Source organism: Podarcis erhardii (genome assembly GCF_964252035.2).
Source record: "Podarcis erhardii genome assembly, chromosome: 10".
Taxonomy (NCBI): Eukaryota; Metazoa; Chordata; class Lepidosauria; order Squamata; family Lacertidae; genus Podarcis; species Podarcis erhardii.
The window spans coordinates 67,707,302-67,734,032 of NC_138500.1; the positions used below are offsets into that span (position 1 = coordinate 67,707,302).

Sequence of the window (26,731 nt, forward strand, 5' to 3'; positions counted from 1 at the left end):
GGTTGACATGCAACCCATGTGCTCCCCCACTGTGTCACAACCCTTCTGTGAACTGGGAGTTAAATCTAGTTGCCTCTTTTGCCCCCCCAAACTCAGAGCATGTTGTCACATCTTCAGATCTGATTTGCTCTGTGGTGCTGTGCCTGAAACCAGTCCTAAAACAAAGCCCTAAAAATTGCATCAAACCAGGAGCATATTAGGAAGGTGGAAGATTTTGCAAGAGCCTTTTCATACGGCTTCCCAGAACGTTTTCCCCCCCCACTGAAAACCAGAACTCACTAAAATTCAGGACAGCCTTAGTTTGAACCACTTTCTTCCTTCACATTATAAAGTTGACAGTTATCTGAAGCATTGAGTTTGTGGCCAATTCCTTACAGTCTACGCTAATCAGGTGCATGCAAACCACTGTGTCTTGGAAATCAAAGTGCATCATTAACTTTTTAAAAAATCGGGGTGGGGAAATGAACTAAAAACATTTATTCTTCTTTGTCCATTGTTTTAAGCACGGAATCTTCCCCTAAGATTTTGCAAAGTTCGTTCAGTCTCTGCTGCATTTTTGGCATTCCTGCAAGCTGGGATTCTAGTCTTTGTTTTTCCTCACTGAGGGTTAAGCGGATAGCATTGTCCAACTGCTCAAAGCGCCAGTGTCCTTCCCCATCGAACTGCAGCAAGTGTGTGTGGTACTTCCTGCAGGAGAAGAAAAGAAACACTGAGAAATCCAGCAAGAAAACCTCAAACATTCCCAGGAGCACCATGATGAGCGGGCAGACTCTCAGTAAGAGACCAGAAACGCAACAAGTTCCCTAGGGTTCATTCAGAAGAGCATTTGAGAAAGCTTGGAAGCTGCAAGAATTACAGCTTTCAGAAACTAGTGCTATGTCTGCACAGAGCATTGGCTTCAATGGTTAAGAAGACGATTTCTGCACGTGTTGTAGAGGGAAGTGAGCCCATCATATATATAGCTAGATAGATATGGGACGCGGGTGGTGCTGTGGGTTAAACCACAGAGCCTCTTGGGCTTGCCGATCGGAAGGTCAGCAGTTCAAATCCCCGCAACGGGGTGAGCTCCCGTTGCTCGGTCCCTGCTCCTGCCAACCCAGCAGTTTGAAAGCACGTCAAAGTGCAAGTAGATAAATAGGTACCGCTCCTACGGGAAGGTAAACGGCGTTTCCGTGCGCTGCTCTGGTTCGCCAGAAGCGGCTTAGTCATGCTAGCCACATGACCCGGAAGCTGTACGCTGGCTCTGTCGGCCAATAAAGCGAAATGAGTGCCACAATCCCAGAGTCGTCTGCGACTGGACCTAATGGTCAGGGGTTCCTTTACCTTTACCTTTAGATAGAGATAGATTTTCCAATATTGTTCCAATAACAGCCTCATTATAACAATGCCAATTTTATCCAATTAATACAATTATTAAAACCAATTATTTATATACTGAATTTTACAGTTTAAAGTGACTTCCTCACCTGCTAGTTTTGTTGGGTTCCTCTTTGTTTTGTTTTGTTTTGTTTTGTTTTGTTTTCTGCTTTCCAAAATCTTAATAATTTCAATTGCATTCCCTTCAAGATAGTAATCCCTTATACAACAGCTACAATCTTATGGTTTCAGTTTGTGTTAATATATTAAGTAATTTATAAAGTTTCAAGTGAGGTACTCAAGTCTGTAATCATTGTTCTTTCCTACATTCGGTTATTTCCCCCCCTCCCAATGTTGTCCCAACCATATATGGTGTCGTGTCCTTCATTCTTCCAACTGTTGATATTTCCCATCACAGTTTTCCAAAAGCCTCTACATCACTTTGTCCCGTGATTGTAAGCTTGGAAGAGGCTCCTCTGTTTCAACAAATAAACCGTCCTCACCATTTTCTCCCCCAACCTAGGAAGAGCAGTCCAATTCCAAACTGCCAGAAAACATCTGACCTTGGAGGTGGCAAACTCCTCTCCTCTTTTAAACTGAAAAAATTATAGTCGGTTATCTTTCCAGTTAGAATACATAAAAAATTCAAAGAAAGAGTTTTCCCCATCATTCTTTGTTTATCTCCGTCTGTCTCTCCCTGGCACAGGCGGAAACAGGAAGCCCTAAGTGGAGTGCAGTCTCTAAGACGGTTGGATGGTGACTTGTGCACCTCCTTCTGGCAACTCCTGTAGCCCACCTGGTACCAAACATATTGCTCTGCTTTTCTTTGGACCACATCAGTGAGGCCGAGATGAGGGTCTTGTTGTCTGGGCAGCTCAGGACCTCCAGACATGTTGCCCCTAGGAGGTCAGTGGTTTGAATTCACACCTGGAGGTGCACTTCATAGATGCCAACAATATGTGCTGTTTACTTCAATCAAGAGTCTTCCTGTGATTGGGAATGACACATAATTGTGAGGTGAAGAAGAAGAAGAGTTTGGATTTGATATCCCGCTTTATCACTACCCGAAGGAGTCTCAAAGCGGCTAACATTCTCCTTTCCCTTCCTCCCCCACAACAACGCTCTGTGGGGTGAGTGGGGCTGAGAGACTTCAGAGAAGTGTGACTAGCCCAAGGTCACCCAGCAGCTGTGTGTGGAGGACCAGAGACGCGAACCCAGTTCCCCAGATTATGAATCTACCACTCTTAACCACTACACCACACTGGCTCTCAGTACCTGATGAATACAGTACCTGATGAAAGCTACATACATTAAAAAAGGTCCTACGTAAAGACTCACCAAAGAGATGGTCTGTGTGTTATTGAAAGCAGGGATATGCCAGCCCCCTTAGCAGCCTGAAATATCTTTCCTTCGACGTCAATGCTGACAGCACTTGTACACTCATCCAGCAATGCATATTTGGGCCTTGTAAAGCAGGAAAACAAATAGTTATTCATTCACTTTTTGAAACAGCTAGGACGCATGATTTAGGCAAACAAAGATGCACATTCTCGTGCAAATCACACTTGCATTCAAGTGTGCACTGGATTCTCCCCACATGCGCTGAAATTTTGGATTCAGAGCAACCATCTTAGCTATATAACGAATGCAATTCCCCCCTTTTTATGTGGTAGGCTGCCCAAGATAACTTCCGTAAGCTAAATGAAAAGTTACATCAGACACCCGCATATTAGAAATTCACAGCAGCTCAAGGTGTGTGCAACCATGAGAACAATCCACATTTGAACTTGAAACAGACTTAATTGAAGTGAAATGCAATTTGTTCTCATGATCACTATGAGCAAAGCAAATGGGGATCCTTCAGACTGTAAAACTGATTTCAGCAATCCTCTCCAAAAAACAGTTACAGATAGGTAGCCGTGTTGGTCTGCCATAGTCAAGACAAAATAAAAAAAATTCCTTCCAGTAGCACCTTAAAGACCAACTAAGTTAGTTCTAGGTATGAGCTTTCGTGTGCATGCACACTTCTTCAGATACGGTATCTGAAGAAGTGTGCATGCACACGAAAGCTCATACCTAGAACTAACTTAGTTGGTCTTTAAGGTGCTACTGGAAGGATTTTTTTTATTTTGTCTCTCCAAAAAAGTTGAAGATGATCTTCCAAAATGCTACCAAGGACTATATGGACTATGGAAAGGCGGAGGTCTGCATCATTTTTCTTGATGCCCCCAGTGACATAGGGAGCAGCTGGGGCAGAGATCTCTTCACCCCAAACATTGTCTCTTCTAAGTTTTTCTCTGGAAATGGGAGTCCACGCTATTTCCCCCACCATGTGCTTGACCAGGCACAGGCAAACTCGGCCCTCCAGATGTTTTGGGACTACAGCTCCCATCATCCCTAGCTAACAGGACCAGTGGTCAGAGATGATGGGAGTTGTAGTCCCAAAACATCTGGAGGGCCGAGTTTGCCTATGCCTGTGCTTAGACTGTCCCTTAATTTCAAAGCAACCTGGACCACCTGCCGCAAGTAATTTTACTTAAATGCAGCTTCTGTCAGCTTGGCAAGACAAGTTGCTGGACCTACTCTTAAGAAAATGGTTTTTATTTAATTTTTTTGTTTTTCAGCATGTCAAGATTCTTGTTTGTACAGACTATAAATGTGCAAAGAGCAACTTGGGAACAACTAAAGTCTCGTGTTGCCACCCTCCAAACCTCTCAGGGAAGGGGGACATAGAAAAGGGCCTCAAATGACAAGAGCAGGGTCCAGGTTAGTTTGTATGGAGAGAGGTCTTGAGGCTTTATAGGTCAATACCAGCACTTTGAATTGGGCCCTCTACAGCACCATGTGCTTTATTCTGCCTTGAACCCCCTGAGCAATACCAATACAATCTACCTATGTCCATCCTATCCATACTTGGAAAAAAATTACTTACTTGTGGTAGAACATCCGAGCCATCCCCATTCTCTGCTTTTCTCCTCCGGACAGGACATCCTTCCAGTCTGTAACAGCATCCCACCCTTCAAAGGCACCCAAAGAGAACAGGTACGTTTTACTCTCCTTCTCTTTCTTTTCTCCATTTTTGCCTTTAAAAGTTCAGCTTTAGAGTACCATCCTAACCATGTCTACTCAGAAGAAAGTCCAGCTGAATTCTAAGGAACTTACAGTGGTGCCCCGCAAGACGAACGCCTCGCAAGACGGAAAACCCGCTAGACGAAAGGGTTTTCCTTTTTGGAGGCGCTTCGCAAAACGAATTTCCCTATGGGCTTGCTTTGCAAGACGAAATGTCTTGCGAGTTCCTGCGGGTTTCCCCCCCCCTTTCCCCCCCTTTTCCTAAGCCGCTAAGCTGCTTATCAGCTGATCTGCTAAAAACCGCTAAACCGCTAATAGTGCTAATCCGCTAAGCTGTCAATGGGCTTGCTTCGCAAGACAAAAAACCCGCTATACGAAGAGCCTCACGGAACGGATTAATTTTGTCTTGCGAGGCACCACTGTATTTCCAGGTAACTGGAGTTCAGAGAGCAGCTTTAAGTAACAAATGGACGTATACTATACTGTACTTTTGGTATTTTTATAAATTTGGATTATAAACATATGCACAGTGCAGATGAGCTGCACAAGGGCTGCAGCCTGAGAGAGGTAGACTGGGCATGGGCTTAAAAGCTGAAAGCAGACTGAGCTTAAAAGGCTCAGTCTGCTTTCAACTACAGTGGTACCTCGGGTTACAAACCTTTCGGGTTACAAACTTCTGCTAACCTGGAAGTAGTTGCTCTAGGTTGCGAACTTTGCCCCAGGATGTGAACAGAAATCGTGCAGCGGCGGCAACAGGAGGCCACATTAGCGAAAGCGCGCCTCAGGTTAAGAACAGTTTTGGGTTAAGAACGGACCTCCGGAATGAATTAAGTTCGTAACCCGAGGTACCACTGTACAGCAAGTTCCTACAGATAGTTCCTTGGAGCTATCTGTGGTCCTGCAGGATCTGCCCTGCCATCTTCTCTGGGGGATCTGGCAACGGCGCTGAGCAGGGCATCAGATTTGGAGAAAACCCAGCAACAATTATATTGCTATTAATTACTTGCAAAGTCACAAAACCTTTCCAGACTGAAGGCAGATCCTGAGTTCTCCCAACAGACCCCTTCCTCCTCCCCTCTAAGTGGGCAGGTTGTGTCTGACATTACTGGGACGCGGGTGGCGCTGTGGTCGATTGGAAGGTCGGCGGTTCAAATCCCTGCGACGGGATGAGCTCCCGTCGCTCTGTCCCAGCTCCTGCCAACCTAGCATTTCGAAAGCACGCCAGTGCAAGTAGATAAATAGGCACCGCTGTGGCAGGAAGGTAAACGGCATTTCTGTGCGCTTTGGTTTCCATCACGGTATCCCGTTGCGCCAGAAGCGGTTTAGTCCTGCTGGCCACATGACCTGGAAAGCTGTCTGTGGACAAACGCCGGCTCCCTCGGCCTGAAAGTGAGATGAGCGCCGCAACCCCACAGTTCCCTTTGACTGGACTTCTCTGTCCAGGGGTCCTTTACCTTTTTACCTCGACATTATTGGGGCATTATTGCTCGATTTGAAATAGGAGACCTCAAGGGTTTACCTCCTTCTCTTTGCACTATGTGATTCAAATGAACGATCTGCAGGATGCAGTCCAGATCCTGCTCTTGGTAGCCCTTCTCGCGCATGTCGTCCACAGAGTCAGGATAGATCACTTGATCCCGCAGCGTTCCAATGGACATGTAAGGTCTGTAAAGAAGCAGAGAGAAAATTAGTCGCCTCGCCGGGAGTCACATCTCAACCCTGCTGTTTAGGGTTCTTTGAGCAGCGCATAATGCCTTAAATGTGGTGTTTCTAAATACTGTAATTATTTGAGGGTGACTGTTTTAGTAAACACACTCTAGAGAACAATGCCTTGTTTGCAGAACAGACTGCACTGCAGCGACATGGATCGCTGTGGCTCAAGAGCAACCCGCCCGATAAAGAAGAACCGCACATTATCCCTCGCACAAAAGTCACCTTGCCTGAGCACGCATTAGCATATATCAAAGTAGGAATGCATTTTCCTATTCAGTTTCTTCCAGGTACACCGTGGAACTCTCATTTTTGAGCCTCGGTTATTCAAAAGCTGCGATTTTTCGAAATTGACGTTGCCCACATCTAACAGTGAGTAGAATGGCCCACACCCCGTTTCCCAAGACAACGGATTATTTGTATACATTTATCAGGAGCTCCCAGGACTTAAGCAGAGAATCTTCAGCCCTTTGCTGCTCTCTATGGTGAGCCACTAGGATTGCAGTTTCCAGCATTTTTTTCAGGGATGTATTAGTTCTCAGGTGCTCAACTGGTCCTACCCACCCAGGCTGGCCACCAAATCCTCCTGAACAACAAAAGCCTTCCTCCTCCCAGGTGTCAAAAACGGTTATTTATGTAGGCCAATACTCGGCCCGTGGTTTGTTAGCCCAAAAATGGAAAACGAGTGAGATCCCAACCAAAGAAGAATAGCAACTAGAGCTGACAGAATATGCACAGCTTACAGACTTAACATGTAGAATAAGAGAACAAGAAGAACATACGTTTAGAGAAGACTGGAAAATGTTTATTGAATATATCGGTGGAAATTGTGTACAGCTGAAAATGCTGGCAGCATTAAGATTAATTCAACGGTGTAAATAAGTTCTGATGGATGTAATAATGGAATACTGAATGGTTTCGTTTTTGTAAAATATGCAGGGATTTATGACAAGCAAAATGAACCATGGAAAGGGAAGAAGGGAAGTCATTGATATTTTAAGGATGTTTAAATGAGTATTTTAAATTGTAAAACAGAAAATTTAATACACACACACACACACACACACACACACACACACACACAGCCTTCCTCCTTGGGCTAGAACAGGAACAGGCAAACTCTGCCCTCCAGATGTTTTGGGACTACAATTCCCATCATCCCTGACCACTGGTCCTGTTAGCTAGGGATCATGGGAGTTGTAGTCCCAGAACACTGGAGGGCCGAGGTAGCCTATGCCTGGGCTAGAACTTGCCCGGGCAGCAAAAGCCTTCCCAGCTCTGGCACATTTTGGATTTACTCTTTCTTTCAAGCTTTCATTCCTAGCCTTGTTCCTCAGTACAGTGGTACCTTGGGTTAAGTACTTAATTCATTCCGGAGGTCCGTTCTTAACCTGAAACTGTTCTTAACCTGAAGCACCACTTTAGCTAATGGGGCCTCCTGTTGCTGCTGCGGTGCCAGAGCACGATTTCTGTTCTTATCCTGAAGCAAAGTTCTTAACCTGAAGCACTATTTCTGGATTAGCGGAGTCTGTAACCTGAAGCATATGTAACCCGAGGTACCACTGTACTGACTCCTGACTTGACTTCCCAGCTCTGACCTTCTGGCACAACTTTCTGTTTTCCAGCTTCACTCTGACAGGTGCTCAGCCTTGAGAATGTCCTCTGGCACATTCAGATAATGGCAGACGCGGAAAACTGGGCAGCCTGACGGACTTTAAAACTGTCTGTGCCACAAACAAGCAAATACAGCAACTTTCACCGGGTTTACAAGCAAAGAATCTACAAATATTTATGACCAGGGTACATGAGAACTAGACGTAAGATTCAATATTCGTTCTCCGCAAATGGAGCATAGCTGGATGCCTACAAAGAATTATTTCATTTGGGCTTATGGATGGTAGCATTTTTGCAATGACAAAACAAACGAAATTTCCAGGACAATTTGCTAAGCTAGATTCTCCTATAGATAAGCACACAGGCAGTCTAGAGTGCTCCAGTTGGAGAACAGCCTTTACCGAAGGTGTCATGGACTTTGAAGACACTCGAACTCAGGACACAAGGGAGAAACGTGCTAAGAGGAAGGCACGCTTGGCAAATCCACACCGTGATCAATTCCCACCAGGAAACCTATGTCCCTACTGTGGAAGGATGTGTGGATCCAGAATTGGCCTCCACAGTCACTTATGGACTCATTGTTAAAACCATATTTATGGAAGACAATCTTACTCAGCTATGAGTGATCACCAAAGAAAGAAGAATCTTTTTGAGCAAAAAGAGTAATTGCTTTGTTGTTGTTTTATGGCAGGTTGAAGGTTCATCCTAAACACCTTGTGAGAATATTTGGTTCATAGTTCCACAATGTAAGGCCAGGACTAGCCACCTGAGAAACAGTTTCTACGCAAATGCAATTCTGGTTCTAAACGCAGCATAAGGGGTCTATAGTATAGTGTATTTTAAAATGGGGTTTTAGAGTTTTTAGGGGTTTTTGAATGTTTTATGTAGTTTTATAGTAGTTTTATGTAGTTTTTATGTAGTTTTATGTAGTTTTTCAATTTCATTGTTCTACATGGGACAATGACAATAAAGATATCGTATATCGTATATGTTTGTTTTCACATGAAAACTTAGTCTACTTTTATAGAACTAGATACTAGAAATACATTTTCACAGAATCAGATGCAATACCTAAATAAACACGATATTAACTGTAACTCCAAGGCTTGTATTTCAGATCATCTGTGACATATCAGGGCAGAGTTAGAGCACCAGTGAATATTTGCTTGACATTATATGATAGCTACCCAGAAATAAGACAGCAAATATTACAATGTATTTGGACAGAGGCTAAATAATATTATAAGCCATTTGAGCAAAGGACCCTGTTTTATGTGTGAGAATCCCCAGAATCTCTGCTTTACTTGCTTTTATATACTTGCATATGTTTTAAGGTTGTTTAATTGTTTTTTTGTTATATTATTTGTTTGGATGGATATCGTTTTTATGCTAGAGATAGTGTACACCACTTAGGGGTTTTTAAAGGGCTAAAAGGTTTAGAAATTCCTTTAAATAAATAAATAACGAAATAATGAAATATACGATGAGCACAGCAGTTGTAGAAGGATTCAGGATCAATATGCGCATGTGAAATGAGCTTAAGGCGGAACTGCAGTCTTTTGCTGTGGCTTACTAAAGGAATTCATTTGCTCTGGGCATTTAAAAAGAAAACTGCATTCGCTGAATACTGGCACCCAGTGCTCCAAAAAAAATGCCTCTTTCTTTGTGTTACATGGACACATGCTACTTGTGACAAATGACATTGACTCAGTACGAAATCAGAGTCAGGATATGGCATGACCAAAAAAATGTTACATTCTTAAGGGTTTTCCAGCTTGGTTTTTTTGCTTTCTACTAATGCACATGTACATATTACCCATATTTTTACTCACACGGTGAACACATATGTGATTTGAAACTAATGATAACTATGTGTGCCCATGTCAGAAAGCTGTAATAATATTACAGTGGTGCCTCGCAAGACGAAAAAAATCCGTTTCGCGAGTCTCTTCGTCTAGCGGTTTTTTCGTCTTGCGAAGCAAGCCCATTGACGGCTTAGCGGATTAGCGCTATTAGCGGCTTTTAGCGGCTTATCGGATAAGCGGCTTAGTGGCTTAGAAAAAGGGGGGGGGGAAACCCCACAGGAACTCGCAAGACATTTTCGTCTTGCGAAGCAAGCCCATAGGAAATTCGTTTTGCGAAGCACCTCCAAAACGGAAAACTCTTTCGTCTAGCGAGTTTTCCATGTTGCGAGGCATTCGTCTTGCGGGGCACCACTGTACCTGAATTTATTACTGATAATTTTACCCAATGCTGAAAACGAATGTGATCAGAGGACTTTGGCCCTCCCTCCCTCCCTCCCTCCCTTCCTTTCCTTTCCAAAGAAACTGGCCTATATTGCATTTCACAAGGGTCTTTGTCTTCACAGCAGTGGGAAGAGAGACAGTGTGGTGCAGTGGTTACAGTGCTGGACTAGGACCAAGGAGACCTAGGCTCAAATTCCCACTCAACCACAAAGCTCAACGAGGGACCTTGGGCCAGTCATGCTCTCTCAGCCTAACCTACTTCAGAGGGTTGTTGTGGGGATTCAATGGGAAAGGGGGATCAAGTCATCTCGAGCTCCTTGGAAGCAAGGTGGGATATAACTGCAATAATAAAAAGTGCTACGTCATAAATAGAAAGCAAATCTCTGACCAGAGAGGTGGCTGTCTCTGGTTCTCACATGCAATGGGCATCACTATAGCGAAATATCTGAGAAGACCGCCAGCTCAATCCACAATTCCTCACACACCATTTGCACGCAATGCAATTCCACACACATATTATTTGGATGATGGTCCATGTTTCTAGAATGAATGGCCCTTTAACATTCTTAATAGAATGCACTTTATTTCAGACATTGTAGGTGTCCCAGCTTTTTGAAGCACATAGCCAGTTATTTGAACCCACTGCCTTGCCTCCTTATGAGAATCTCTGCAGCAACTATTGATGTCTACAGCAGTGTGAATTGAATCTGGCTCAGCAGGACCACAGACACACTGGTCTGGCAAAGAACCACCAGTGAACCTGGAAAATGTGGGGTTCCATCAAAATCCACCAATGGGCTCACTAGATTAAGGTGAGGGGGAATGAAGTAGCATCCCTTTGCTTCAATTCTCTCTTCATAAACCAGAAATAATTCTGCTGAGTCATGAAGATGGTTAATATGGCCCTTTTAATGTGAAAACGCTTTAGAGTCCATGGTCTATGTATAAATAGGGGACTGGATCATTTGAAAAGCGATTTAAAAACACAGAATCAGAACTGAGACAAACAACTGGGCAGTGAGAGCTAGTAAAGGGAAAGGGACCCCTGACCATTAGGTCCAGTCGTGACCGACTCTGAGCTCATCTCGCTTTATTAGCCGAGGGAGCCAGCGTACAGCTTCTGGGTCATGTGGCCAGCATGACTAAGCCGCTTCTGGCGAACCAGAGCAGCGCACGGAAACACCGTTTACCTTCCCGCCAGAGCGGTACCTATTTATTTACTTGCACTTTGACGTGCTTTTGAACTGCTAGGTTGGCAGGAGCAGGGACCGAGCAATGGGAGCTCACCCCGTCGCGGGGATTCAAAGTCCTAGGCTCTGTGGTTTAACCCACAGCGCCACCCGCGTCCCTCAGGTGAGAGCTATTATTAGTGGCAATTTCTTAAGGCCTCTGGGCTGATTTTATTCTGTTGTTCCTGGGATATCCGCCCCTCCAAAGCTTAGGAATTAGGCTAATATGGATGCTGGGCTGACACAGCAGTCTTTCAAAACCTGCATCTTACAGATGTGCAATGAACATTTGCTGGAATTCTCAAGGCTAATGGATAGGAAAAAAAGATCTATAGAAAAAATGATCTACAGAACACAACGGAAGGCTTTTACAGAACATAAACACTAAGGGCGTTTCTTATAGCGAAGACTTCGGTGGGTTAAATAACCATTCCCCATCTCCTGGGAACTTTGGGAACTGTAGTTCTGTAAAGGGGTCTTTAACCAAGAATTCTCAACACCTTTAACAAACTGCGATTCTGATGCTGCATTGTAAATTTGTACTAAGGACAGCCTCAATGGTTTTTATGTATGTGACTACAGCGGCAAGGATTCTCTATGAACCAAAATGGAAGACATGAACACCCTCAAGGGAAGAATGGTTGATAAAAATCTTGTAATATGCAGAGATGGCATATTACAAAACTGACAGCAGTGATAAAACATACAACTTTAGAATCTTTTAAAGAAGACTGGCAACCCTTTCTGGTCTATAGAAAAAGTTATTTCCCATATGCGAAGACCACAGTGGGGTCTGAAGTGTAAGAAAATAGCAGAACATATTAGGAAACATGTTAGAGAGGATGAAATTAGATGACGGAACTTTAAAACACAATTGTATGTACCGGTAAATGTAAAGGTAAAGGGACCCCTGACTGTTAGGTCCAGTCATGGACGACTCTGGGGTTGTGGTGCTCATCTCAATTTACTGGCCGATGGAGCCAGCGTACATGACTAACTAAGCCGCTTCTGTCAAACCAGAGTAGCGCACAGAAACGCCATTTACCTTCCCGCCGGAGCGGTACCTATTTATTTAGTTGCACTTTGATGTGCTTTTGAACTGCTAGGTTGGCAGGAGCAGGGACTGAGCAATGGGAGCTTACCCCGTCGCGGGGATTCGAACCACCGATCTTTTGATCGGCAAGCCCATGGCTCTGTGGTTTAGCCCACAGCGCCACCCATGTCCCTAATTGTATGTAACTTGGGTTATAAACATTGATGTTGGGCGAGAAGGAAGTCACTAGTTCTGTTCAATTGGAATATGATTGTTGAGTATCAAATGTAACTTTCTATATGGAATAAAGAATAAAATATTTATTGTAACAAAACAAAACAAAACAAAATAAAAATGTACCATAGATTTGCTCTGTTGGAAGTTAAGTTCTGTTATATACATTTGTCCATCATGACGATGGGTGTGGAGGAACTGCTAAAATATACACGTCTGGTGGGGTGTCTATAGCATTCTCCCACTCCATTGAAATAAGTTCAAGGGTGTTTTAGGGCAAGCTGCAGTTTCCACAGCTCTCTCCAGATATAAATAATTGATTTGAGCCCAAAATAGCCAACCGTAAGCTTTCCTCTCCAGTATCCAAGAGCGCCTGCTAAATATTTCAAGGAGCTCAATTACCAAGCCTGAGCATAATTACCTTACACCCGCTAACATAGTTTACGGGCCACGGATCATAGAGCTTTCCCAGCACGATGCGGAATTAGAAGCTGCTGTCACAGGCAGAAATATATTACTGCACAATAAACAACCGAACCGCAGAAAGAGCACAAATCCTTAATCTGGAAAGGAAGCCGTGTGATTGAATGATCAGCCAGGTTAAGCAATGCTCCTTGGTTTCATGAAATTTTTATCGGCTCCCTTGCAGCCGCGCAAATCAGAAACGGCCTCCGTCAGGGATTCAGAACCACTGGGGAGACGCAGCAGGGAGCTCGCTGTCAATCACTATAAATTCAGTGCTGTGGAATCTCAAGCAGCTGTCCGGACATTTCCTGCCCTTTATGACGCTTCCTTTGTAAGGCTCAGGTGCCAAACGGAGGAGCCGTAGAGTTGGGGAAAAGATTGCAAGAACACATGGCCTGAACGTAATGCATGGCCGTGACATCAGCAAGTCAAAAAGGCGGTCAACTTTCTTGTTACATCACCACTAGGGAGCACACTGGTGAACAGCTGCTGCTGACATGATCGTTATTGCTATTATTATTTACATACAAGCCAGTAGAGGTATTTAAACAACTGCCACCCTAAGAAATAGATGTCAGTATCTGTTTCAAGCTGGGAGGCACATTGGGAAAACTGGCCAAATCTATAGAAGCACTTACTGTGTTGGCCTGAATATAAGCCTCACTTTCCCCCCAAATTCCAACTGTGAAAAGTTTAAGTGTGGCTTAAATTTGTGACCTTACAAAAAATGGGCTTTTATGATATTGCTGCTGAAGCAGATATACAGTAAAACGGAATGGGTGTGAGTGCCTGCAGAAATTTAAGAGAGTGGCTTATATTCAGGTATTGTCTTTTTTTATCCCCTCCCTTTGAATATTAAAGGTGCGGCTTATATTTGAGCCAATACGGTATGTGAAACCATTCTAAACTACATGCAGAACTGAGATGGGATAGGTTGACATGACAAAACTATGCAAATATCTGCAACCAAAGGCCTACAAAAAGAAGGTGGGAAAGAAGCACCACGTTCCTAAGATATGGTGACCGGGGGAAAAGTATTCAGTGGACAGATGCAAGACATGTAGATTTTTGAAATGGGGTGTGGGTAGCTGAATCAGTTTACAGTGGTAGCTCTGAGGGAAAAGAGACGGTGGAGGAAGACTGGAAGAAATTTAAAGACTATCTGCAGAGGCATCATAAAGTTAATGGACATTAGTGTGATGTTGGATAAAAATTAAGTGGTTACCAGCTGTCATGTTGAGGTTGAGTAATAAGTTATAATAAGTTACAACAAGTTATAATAAGGATTTGCTGAATTAAGAATTGGAATTGGAATACAAAAGGGGGAGGTGAGAGGAGGTCTGGGAAACAAGTTAATGGAAATGAGTAATGGAAATTATATTTGTTTTAATTGTTCTTTTTGTTTTTGTATTTTTATTATTTCTTTTTTGTGTGTGTTTATGTCTGTTGTATTAATTGGAAACTTTAATAAATATTATTTTTTTAAAAAAAATACAGTGGTAGTTCTGGATGCGAACGGGATCCATTCCGGAGCCCCGTTCGCATCCTGAAGCGAACGCAACCCGTGTCTGCACGTGCTGCGATTCGCCGCTTCCGCACATGCGCGTGACATCATTTTGAGCGTCTGCGCCTGCGTGAGTGGCAAAACCCGGAAGTAATGCATTCCATTACTTCCGGGTCACCGTAGAGCGCAACCCAAAAAATACTCAACCTGAAGCTACTTCAACCCGAGGTATGACTGTATAGTTAGGTTTCCTGCTAAGCATATGAAGACAAAATTCAGAGTCAGGGAACTCTTAAGAAAGGGCCGTGCATAAAGAATTGAAATATCCTACTGCACCATACAACCCAGTAGGGAGGAATGGTTAGAGTGGGGCACCCATCATGCCCAGGGTCAGTGAAGATGGAAGCTAGGTTCAAAAAGCTCTGGGTGTGTGTGTGTCATATTGCTAGCCCTGGGTCTGAGTATTGGATACTCAAATCTGCCAGCGGCGTAGCGTGGGTTGTCAGCACCCGGGGCAAGGCAAGTAATTTGCGCCCCCTAACCCGGGGCAAGGCAAGTAATTTGCGCCCCCTAACCCCTAACCTGCCGCCGCTGCCAGCTTCTTCTTGCTGCTGCCTGGGCTGGGGTATTTACAGTAAGGTAGCCACGGCAGCGGCGGCGGGTCCGTGTCAGGTGAACTGAGGCGAGTTGCTGCTGGCCCTGCCGCCCAAACGACGCCGCTTGCCCGGAGGAGGAGGGCAGAGAGGCGAGAAAAATGCAACATGGCCCAGCAGCTGCAGCACCGGCGGCGGCGGGGCTGTGAGGAGGGGCTGCCTGGCACGCCCTCCGTGGCCCTGACCGTGGTGAGTGCTGAAAGCCGCTGCCTGCCGGACGCCTTCAGCCCCGATGCACGCACAGCTCGCCGGTTCCACGAGACATGGGGCTCTGCTACAGCCTGCGCCCGAGGCTCTTCGGCAACTCCGGAGGCAGCGAGCGCGCCCCCCCCAGGTGTTGCGCCCGGTGCGGCCGGGCCCCCCTGCACCCCCCACGCTACGCCACTGAAATCTGCAATCCATCCAGGAAGGTCCCTGAGCCACTGATCCCATCACAGCTAACCTACCACACTGGGCTGATCTTTATCTATAACGTGGAGAGGGGAAGGACCCTGAACTCCCTGCCCGAGCTTCTTGAAGAACAGCAGAAGCAGATGGGAGGAGAGGAGTTCAGGGATATTTAAAAAAAATAATTTTATTAAGCTGCGTGTTCTTGATTCTCAATTCCATCCTCTTACGTGGTTTTGTATGGTTTGTGGCATTTTATGCATTGTGACTCGCCGTTGCTTTTATTGATTGCACTTTAGTAATTCTTTATTGTAAGTGTAAGCTGTTTAAATATCAGCAAACAATACTGTTTACTATTAGATTCTAATAGATTGTTGAATCTTGCTTTATTTGATATAAGTTGTTTCTTTTAAAGTTACTGTTACTTTTTTTTATTGGTCAGTTATTATTACTGTTTGATGTTTTATTATGTTTTTATGTGTGTTGGAAGCCATCCAGAGTTGCTGGGGAAACCCAGCCAGATGGGCGGAGTATAAAATAATAATAATAATAATAATAATAATAATAATAATAATAATAATAATATAAGCTGGTGAATGTAATAAGTAATAGCAACAAGTATTGAAATAATCTGCAACACCAATTAAACGAAGAAAGCAAAATTATGTACAAAATGTTTGCTTTGGATGTAATCTACATAGTTTTTATTATTTAAAAAAAGGTTTTAAAAAAGTTATTACGTGACATTTACACACACCTTAGGGCGCAAGTGTAAATATGTGTTCCTTAACTTTGACCAAATCCTCCGTCATTCAAAACCTCCCAGGCAAGGGGCATTATAAATATCAACTTTGACGTTGTGCAAAGTATTTTAGGAAATATAATCTCTGTCTGGGATTTCTCTAACTCTAAGCCCTGCTTCTAATTAGCAGACGGCCAGAATGCCTGGGACGCTAGGGGAGAAAATGACAGTTAATCTCTAAAGCTAATATTCCCTTCTTGGAGACTTGCCCAGGTTCCTCCTATACATTTTATAATGGTAAATAGTATTGTCACATTTTTGGGCCGTATCTCATGCTATATCAGTAGGCACAATGATACAAAAACAATTCCTAAGGCTATCTGTGTATTCACTTATAAATGGAGAGTTCTTACGGACGAAGGCAAGCAAAATTCTCAATTAAACCATAGGGAATCAAGACAATCCCTGTCTGAGCAGATTCAGCTAGGGCTACATTTAATTAGGAAGGCAACACGGCATGTTGCCTTAAAGGGCTAGTCTACTAATTCAGTGAAATCCAATACAAATAGTGGCATTTGCAAACTGTGCTGAGTAAGATTCATGTCTCCTTCATTATTGACTTTCGGGAGAAGTTTAAAAACATTCCTGTTTACCCAGGCATTTGATGGCTAAAAGATACAGGTCAGGACAACTTGAAACCTGTAAGCTTTTAGATATTCTTTTTTTTTTAATGTTCTTAGGTGGGTTCAAAATGTTTTAATTAGGTTTTTGTTGCATTTTAAAATGTATTGTTTTGACTTTTTTATGTTGGCTGCCCTGGGCTACTTTGGAAAGAAGGATGGCATAAATAATGACATAAATCCATAGATGTTTTCCTGCACTAGCCCAGTTGTGGTGAGGCCTTGGCCCTTCAGATGTCGCTAAACTACATCTCCCATCACTCCTGGCCACTGGCCACACTTGTTGGGGCTGATGGGAGTTGTAGTTATAAGCATCTGAAGGTCCACAAGTTCCTCGCACACCACCAGAAGCCCCTTTCCCTTGAAAGATATTCACACAGAAAAGCCTCATGGTGGTTTAAGCTTATCGTCCCCACTTCAGTTGAGAGTTATTCATGGCTGAATCTCACGGAAAGCAACAATACCAGCTCTTCCATTGCTTTCAGCAGCTAGGTAAGAGCTAATGTGCTTTTCATGTTAGGAGTGGGCAGTTTTTAATCAAGCTATTGCACAAGATCCAAACATCATTAAAAGTCCCACTTGCTTTTGTCAAGATAGAGCAATATTCTGCTTTTGGAGCACCCTAATTACTCTTCAAATTGGTGCTTACCCTGTGTCTGTATCTGGCGCTGAGTAAGTCCCCTCTTTTCCTATATCCTCCCACCTACCACGCCAATGTGAAAATTTCAGTAATCCTCTTTTTGATTTTTCCTGTTTAGAGATTGAGAATCATCCCTAGCGTCACTCTAGTGGAAGCTAGTGTAGCCTTTTAAGAAGTCTGTCAACAGTTGTTGACTATGGCCTTTCTCTCATTTTTCTAAAATCAATACCTGCCCCCGCCCCAATCCAAGAAATCAAAGAAGCCCAGCTGACACTTGTAGACCTCCGATAATCTTATATTGGTTAATTGTTCTTAATTGTTTTGTTCCTATGAGTTGCCTTGAGCACTATATCTCCCCCCCCCCGCCATCAGTTTAATAAGTTATGCATTACAGCTCTACATATGTCTACTCAGAAATAAGTCCCACTCAGCTCAAATTTGCTTAATCCCAGATAAATGGTTAAAAGATTCTTGGGCTATTCCACAAACATAATAAAGAGTATAGCATTTTTTAGAAGCAAGTTTTTACTCCATTTACATGTAATAAAATACCTCACTCCAGATAAACCATGAGCTCTAACCGGGGGTTTTTCTTTGTTTACCACACATGGTTTTTGTGGGGGAAGCAAACCACAAGCCAAGATTAAGATGCAAACTAAACCAAACCATGATTTAGCTCCAGGTAGCATGGTGGAAGCAGGACTAGGGGAGTAATGTGTGTTGGCTCATTCATGCTAAGACATGGCTTGGCTTTGTGTTATGTTGGAACCCAGTATGTGAATGGTGTGTGTATTCCTCTGATTTCCTAGGGTGAGAAATTGCTTTCAAAGGTGTGTTGGGTTGAAAATAACTCTGCATGATGATAATCTGCTTTCATTTCTGTAATGTCAAATTAAGCAACTAAACATCAGCACACATGAACAAATAGTTGAGTATTTTATGGAGTCTTGCTACTTGTGACACTTCAGGCCAGCAGTAACACTGATGATTATTATAAAAATGCAGTCTTCTATCCATCTTCATGCCATCACTAACAACTTCACCAACAACAGCAACTTCAAAATGTCTAACATATAATTCCTGGTGGACCTAGTTAAATGGGGGGCAGGAATATAAATGTGTCTTGGAATCTCACATTTTTATTGGCTGTCAAATATAGAGATACCTGATAAAAATTTTTGCAGCAGTCAGTCAACAGTAAGATATTTCAGGTGATATGCAAAGTGTTGCCTTGGGCACATTAATAAAAATACTTGGCATCTCAGCCACTTCTATGCTCAAGCATGACAGCTGAAGAAAAGGTAAAGAAAGAGGAAAGTAAATCCATTATGCTGTAGAAACATTTGGCTTTAAAGGTGAATTGTTTGCTTTGTGATGGCTTAGAGCAAATTCTGTTATTCAGTAGGGATTTTATTTAAATCAAAGATTTGATTGATTAGGTTACACCTAGCCATTATAAAACTCTGTTACTTGTCACAACCAAAGTACTTCTTTTGTCAACTGCCCTGATGCTTAAAATAAATTTACAGCAACACTGATTATTTTGTTTCAGCAAGCCCTTCTGCCCTGTTGTATGCTTTACAGCTAGTAATTGGCCCGTGTGTGAGTAGTCCAGGATCCAGAACTGCAGGGGGAAGAATGAGAGAAAGAATTGAGGTCAATTACTCCAGGCAGCAGAGATCAACTCAGCAGGGCGTGATTAGGAGAATGCCACAAAAATGAGGTGGGGTTATTCTTGAAAATTGTTAAAACTATGGTAAATGTCCAAACCCAGACCCTTGTGTCCTATTGGCCGCTGGCTCTAGGAAGCACAGGCTTTTCTGTGCAGTAAAATAGAAAAATCGATGGAAGTGGCTTAAGTCTTGTAGGGAATTACAAGAGACTGAAATGTCCCAGTGTGATCCTACCAGGAGTTTTAAGGCTGCTGCTGCTGCATCGTGGGGGTTGAGGAAGGCCGCTCCCTCCTATAGGCCCACTCCACCAGGCCTAGGGGGCGGGGCCCACACCCGCCACCGCTACAGCTTTAAGGACACTGGTGCTGCTGCAGCAAATGTTTAAAATGTTTTTATATGTTTTAAAGTGTTTTAAAGGGGTTTTTACTTTTTACTTTGTTGTACCACCGTGAACGGTGGTTTTTATTGATGTATTTTTATTTTGTTCCATTTTATTTTGGCTTGGGGTTGGATATTGAGTGGGGTGGGGATTGGTTTTGTTTGGTATAATTGTTTTTGATTTGGTTTGTTTTTCTATTTTGTAAATGGAGGTTGGTATGAGGCTTGGGATTGCTACCGTGGTGGGGCGAGGGAGGTATGGCGGTGAGGGCAGATGTCATAGGCGAAGGGGATTGAGATACTTGTAATTTATAAAAAATATATTGTTTTGCGAAAACAGATACAAGTAAAATCACAAACCTCTGAGGAATGTAGAACATATGCTGAGGAGGTGGTTTGTAAAGAACTCCTTCATAGACAGGCCACAAACCACTTAGAATCCTGAAGAGAGAACTCTTCCCACAACCATTAGGTCCAGTGATTAGAAGATGCATACCTTCTTCCACCTACAAGTTATGAGAAACACAATAACCTTTGAGAAAGCAATTATTTCCATCAGCAATCTAACACAGGACTGACTTTGATGCAACGTCAACCAAAGCTTAGAGTTATGACAATGCGTCTCAACAAACTATGGTTTTCAGTCTGAACTTCAAACTACAGCTTAGGAAGCAGGCTTGTTTCAAGCAACCATAGTTATGACAAACCACAGTTTAGGGTTTAGGCAACATGCTAAACTGTGGTTAATCTAACATGGAAGCGGAAGCTTCCCATCTCTTTCTTGTTGCTGCAGCGAAAGAGGCGAGGTGGGAGGGCGATGCAAACTGGAATGTTAAACCACAGTTTAGCATTAAAGAGTGTTTCTTATGCACATGATTCGCAGCGATCCACACAATTTACCTTTTTAATATTATGTTTGGGGAAAACACGGCAGTGAAGAAGAATGCTGCAGTGAGAATCAAGCATAAAAAACACTCTTAGACTAGCCTTCTGTGCTCCCAGTGTGGCTTGGGCAGGAAAAAGCAATCAAAGCATAAATGTGGAGTCCCATTTGCCATAACCAAGAACAGTGGCTTCATATATATATATAATTCATAGCTTGTGTTTTATTCCGGTGTGCTTCCTCTATTGGCTATAAACTAACTGCAGTTTATTTTTTTACTAAGTAGGAACATTTGGCTTCTGCAAAAATAGGTGTGTGAAAAACACGCCCATGCAACATGTGTCATAATCAACGAGAGTCGCAATATTTCTTAGTCTGAGCCTACAGTTTTAGGACAAAACCTTTCCTCAGGTGACTTGACCACACTAAGGTCAAAATCGTAAGATTTGCTTTCCACATTGTGTTGAGTTTTGCAGTCTTCATGCAGTGAGATTAATATGGAAAATCTAGGATCTCATTGTATGTGAACAATTTGTCTTTAGTAAAAATGCATCTGCTTATATTTAGATCTAAATGAATATCAGAGCGGAGGAAGTAAAGCTATAAATAAACATGGAATTTTTTCGCCAGAATTTTTACCCCTTCTGCACTTAGAAAGTGTCTCTTTTTAAAGAGACCATGTATAGTTACAACCATCATAAACGTTATAGTGCTAATAAAGTATGAGACACCCCCCTCTCCCCCCAAAAAACAAATTACACACACACACACACACAGAGAGAGAGAGAGAGAGAGAAGTGGGAACTGATACCCTATGCCACAATCTCATACCATTGTGTGTAAAACATTATCACTGTGCGGTAATGCCAATTGCTTGGGTTATTCCCACCTGATACAGTGGTGCCTCGCAAGATGAAAAGAATCCGTTCCGCGACTCTCTTCGTATAGCGGTTTTTTCGTCTTGCGAAGCAAGCCCATTGACGGCTTAGCGGATTAGCGCTATTAGCGGTTTAGCGGCTTTTAGTGGCTTTTAGCGGCTTAGCGGATAAGCGGCTTAGCAGCTTAGAAAAAGGGGGGGAGGAAAAAAAACCCGCAGGAACTCGCAAGACATTTTCGTCTTGCGAAGCAAACCCATAGGAAATTCGTTTTGCGAAGCACCTCCGAAACGGAAAACCCTTTTGTCTAGCGGGTTTTCCGTCTTGCGAGGCATTCGTCTTGCGGGGCACCACTGTATATATTCCCCTACTGCCAAATGAGGAATAGCACAGTCGGTAGAGCAGGAGACTCTTAATCTCAGGGTAGAGGGTTCAAGCCCCACATTGGCTGAAAGATTCCTGTATTGCAAGGGTTGTATTGCAAGGTCTGGCTGATCCTCGCGGTCCCTTCCAACTCTGCAATTCTACAGAGAATCTATGATTCCTAGGGAAGTGCTGATCAGGCGAGGAAAACCCACGCGATCAGTCCTGGCCATATGGTTGCAATATTAGCACACAATTGCCTACTGGGAATTCCCCACTAAAATGTTCTGTGGGGGGGAGTGTGAAAGATTTCCTGGTGTTTACAGTGGTACCTCGGGTTAAGTACTTAATTTGTTCCGGACGTCCGTTCTTAACCTGAAACTGTTCTTAACCTAAAGCACCACTTTAGCTAATGGGGCCTCCTGCTGCCGCCGCGCCGCCGGAGCACGATTTCTGTTCTCATCCTGAAGCAAAGTTAACCTGAAGCACTATTTCTGGTTTAGCGGAGTCTGTAACCTGAAGCGTATGTAACCTGAAGCGTATGTAACCCAAGGTACCACTGTATTTCCTAGCACTGAAAGTCCTAGGAATAAAGATGTACCTACTAATTCGCCAGGTATAAAGCACCGTATTTTTCACTCTATAAGACGCACTTTTCCCCTCCTAAAAAGTAAGGGGAAATGTGTGTGCGTCTTATAGAGCGAATGCAGGCTGCGCAGCTATCCCAGAAGCCAGAAGAGCAAGAGGGATCAGTGCGCACCAATCCCCCTTGCTCTTCTGGCTTCAGGGATAGCCACCCAAAGCCTCTTGAGCGCAGCAGGAGCGCTCCTCCCTCTTCGCTCAAGAGGCTTTGCGTTGCTTTCTTGTTTTCCTCCTCTAAAAACTAGGTGCGTCTTATGGTCGGGTGCGTCTTATAGAGCAGAAATGCAGTATTGCTGGCTGACAGCATCTACATGATCAGCTCTCAGCCAATTAATGTGGCTGAAAAAGTTTATCACATCAATGGGCCAACAGCTGATTTGCATATGAAGCCATGCAATGCTATCCACTTGGTGAAGTAATGGGTTCACCATCATCATCATCATCATCATCATCATCATTATCATCATCATCATCATCACATATGACTCACCCCCCCCACCCCATGAGGAAGCAGCGTGGAACAATGATATCACATGGATCTATGCATATGTAGGGAGAGAGGTTATATGCTTCTATTCTTTACTGTGGAGGAAGCCCCTAAAAGGATCCTCTAGGAAAAATTATGGGCTATCTGGAAAATCACATAGTCCAATTCCATTGCTGATACTCTGCCATTTATGGTGTCCTCTGCTCAGGTGGGTCCTGCTTCATCTCAGCAGATGGAACTGCAGAACACGCAGAAATTAATGAATGCAGATGATGAGCAATGGATCCAAACTACAAGAAAGAAGATTCCACCTAAACATTAGGAAGAACTTCCTGACAGTAGTAAGAGCTGTTCGACAGTGGAATTTGCTGCCAAGGAGTGTGGTGGAGTCTCCTTCTTTGGAGGTCTTTAAGCAGAGGCTTGACAACCATATGTCAGGAGTGCTCTGATGGTGTTTCCTGCTTGGCAGGGGGTTGGACTCGATGGCCCTTGTGGTCTCTTTCAACTCTACGATTCTATGATTCTATGATTCTATGTATTAAAATGAATGGGAAAGCCAGAGAAACTCTTGGGTGCATATTGGTGCTGAAGCACTTATGTGTCAAGATCAGGAAACCGTATCAAGAACACAGAAGCACAAAGATAAATTCCCTCCCTCCTGACCATGTCCTAATTTAATTATAATTTTTTTTAGATTCCCCTCTGAAGTTTGCAATTCCGTAGCCTGCACATGTGCTTAGTTCCTTAAAACTCAAGGTCCGTTTGGCTGGAAATGAGCCATGCTTCAAATCCTGAAGGCTCCTACCGACTTTTAAAAGGAACAGGATCAGTTTACTGATATACAATCCTTGTTTACAGACTGCAAAAAGACAGATCGTGAATCTCAGAGCCCAGTCTCTTTGGACGCACTACGCTATTAACCAAGGGTCACTAACCTAAAGCCTGGGGCCGGATCTGGCCCAATCGCCTTCTCAATCCGGCCTGCCGACAGTCTGGGAATCCGCGTTTTTACATGAGTAGAATGTGTCCTTTTATTTAAAATGCATCTCTGGGTTATTTGTGGGGCCTGCCTGGTGTTTTTACGTGAGTAGAATAAAGTAAAGGACTGTACTTACACGGGGCCTGTATACATGGCAAGGACTCTTTACTACAAGTACTGTTCCTAGATGTGTACAGTGGTGCCTCGCAAGACGAAATTAATTCGTTCCGCGAGTCTCTTCGTCTTGCGGTTTTTTCGTCTTGCGAAGCACGGCCATTAGCGGATTAGCGGATTAGCGCTATTAGCGGCTTAGAAAAAGGGGGGGAGGGAAAAAACTCGCAAGAACTCGCAATACGTTTTCGTCTTGCGAAGCAAGCCCATAGGGAAATTCGTCTTGTGAAGCACCTCAAAAACGGAAAACTCTTTCGTCTAGCGAGTTTTTCGTCTTGCGAGGCATTCGTCTTGCGGGGCACCACTGTAATAGTTTACATGCATGTATAGTCTTTTCTCATGATCTCTGCAATGGACAGGGGAAAAGACCAATAGATGCCTGTTTTCCTCTGCACATTGATTTAATGTGTGGGCCACAGCATGAGAAGGGGAATCCTGTCTCCCTGTTTACTAAAGTCAGAGAAACTGTAAGCATCTGCTTCTAGCGTTGAGTCACTATGTCTGCTTTCCTTGATTCCCCCTCTTTTCTACAGTGGTGCCTCGCAAGATGAAAAGAATCCGTTCCGCGAGTCTCTTCGTCTTGCAGTTTTTTCGTCTTGCGAAGCTTCCCTATTAGCAGCTTAGCGGATTAGCGCTATTAGCGGCTTAGCGGCTATAAGCGGCTATAAGCGGCTATAAGCGGCTATAAGCGGCTTAGTGGCTATCAGCGGCTTAGAAAAAGGGGGGGAGCGGAAAAACCCGCAAGACTCGCAAGACGTTTTCGTCTTGCGAAGCAAGCCCATAGGGAAATTCGTTTTGTCTTGTGAAGCAAGCCCATAGGGAAATTCGTCTTGCGAAGCGCCTCGAAAAACGGAAAACCCTTTCGTCTAGCGGGTTTTTCGTCTTGCGAGGCATTCGTCTTGCGGGGCACCACTGTACATTGTTGTCCAATTAATTAACAGAAGGTACGTGAACTTCATGGTGCATTTGTGCTAACTGTGGTGGCCACAGTCAGAAGATTCTTGCACATCGTCTTACTTTGAAGTTTAGCCTTGACGCCACCACATCTCCATTTGGGGTAATGATAGGAACGTTTTCACAGATAATTCCATGATCAACATCTATTACTCTTCCTGCAATTAAAACAAACAAAAAAAACAACATGTTAGTGAAGCACACACATGTACAGGAAGACAGCCAAAAAGCTGTCAGTCTTGGGAGGGCTTATTCATGCATCATCAGATCAATGGATGCTTATACATGCATTGATCATTGGTGGACGACCTTCCTCTGAAACGCCTAGGACCCTCGTACCTACAGGACCACCTCTCCCGGTACGCCCCACGGAGGACCTTAAGGTCCATAAACAGCAACACCCTAGAGGTCCCGGGCCCTAAGGAAGTTAGATTGGCTTCAACCAGAGCCAGGGCCTTTTCAACACTGGCTCTGGCCTGGTGGAACGCTCTGTCTCATGAGACCAGGGCCCTGCAGGATCTGATTTCTTTCCGCATGGCCTGTAAGACAGAGTTGTTACGCCTGGCATTTGGCTTGGGATCAATTTGATTCCCTCCCCCTCTTTCTTTTTTCCTTTCTCCTCCTGTGATGAGGCTGCCTTTTAATGTTTTGTTTTATTTTAATCTTGGTTTTTTTTAGTTGTATTTCAATCAACTTGTTTTTATATCGGTTGTTAGCTGCCCTGAGCCCGCTCTTGGCTGGGGAGGGCGGGGTATAAATAAAATTTATTTTATCATCATCATCATTATCATTGAAAACACCACACTTTCTGTGATGGCTGACTGTTATGTTCAGTCTTTGTTACTCAGCTGGTGGTCATCTTTACAAACCTCACGGATGTCACTCATACACCAAGTAGAAGAACAGCCAACGTGTATTACCGTACTTTTCCATCTATTTTGGGGGACTCAATTTTAAGAAAATGAGGGGAGATGGCCCAAAGTTGTTGAGCCTCTCCCCTCACGCAGCTGTGAGCAGGAAACACATCCTAGATCGTTTCATCAGCACAATGAACTGTTTCAAAAGGACTGGAGCAAATTTATATTTTATATGAAAGAAAACTGTAAACATTTGAAAACGTTTGTAGGACTGAGGTGAATTGTTTGGGAATGTGAAAATAAGCAGCTGATTTACATACAAGGAGGTGAACGTTAAAAGATAGATATAAGGTAAAAAAGTGGCAATAGAAATGTGAAGAATTGGTAAAAGATGTGTGGAAGTCAGTAAGTGGGAGGGAAGGAGGTCGATGCTTTGTGTAAGCAATGTTTTAAGTTATGGATTTGTGTAATGAAAATGTATGAAATATGGAAAACTCAATAAAAATCATGCTTAAAAAAAATAGATCGTTTCTCGGACGCAGGTAGGGAGTGTTTCCCTCGCGCAGCAGCATCGAGGGAAGTTGCGCTCCAGCCAGCCAGCTTGTAGGCCGGAGGGCACCTTCCTTCATGCCGCTGCATTCGAGAAACAATTCAGGGAGTGCTTCCCGCACGCAGCGGCATTGGGGAAAGCTGCGCGCCGCAAGCCTATGCCCCCAGATCGCTCCCCGCTCACTGTGGCATCGGGAGAAGCTGCGTGTCACTAGCCAGTGCCCCCAGCATCTCCCACCCCCATGCCACTATTTGTGTTTTGGATGACCCCAGTTTTTTGACATGATTTTTGTGTCAAAAAAACTCGTCCAATACATGGAAAAATACGGTATGTAGTATTTATGTTTTTGCCACCAAC

General features: G+C 43.7%; 1 protein-coding gene across 2 annotated transcripts in view; it reads right to left on the minus strand.

The window, feature by feature from the left end:
• Positions 1-460: 460 nt before the first annotated feature.
• Positions 461-26,731, minus strand: part of ABCD2 (ATP binding cassette subfamily D member 2) — a 78,796-nt gene continuing 52,525 nt past the window's right edge. For both annotated transcript variants that reach the window (XM_081877914.1, XM_081877913.1), the window contains exons 5-10: positions 25,031-25,125; positions 19,974-20,119; positions 5,945-6,090; positions 4,289-4,373; positions 2,695-2,820; positions 461-687 (exon numbers count right to left, since the gene is read on the minus strand). In XM_081877914.1, coding sequence (XP_081734040.1) covers positions 477-687; positions 2,695-2,820; positions 4,289-4,373; positions 5,945-6,090; positions 19,974-20,119; positions 25,031-25,125 — 809 coding nt within the window. In that variant the 3' untranslated portion in view covers positions 461-476. The remainder of the gene's footprint in view (positions 688-2,694; positions 2,821-4,288; positions 4,374-5,944; positions 6,091-19,973; positions 20,120-25,030; positions 25,126-26,731) is intronic.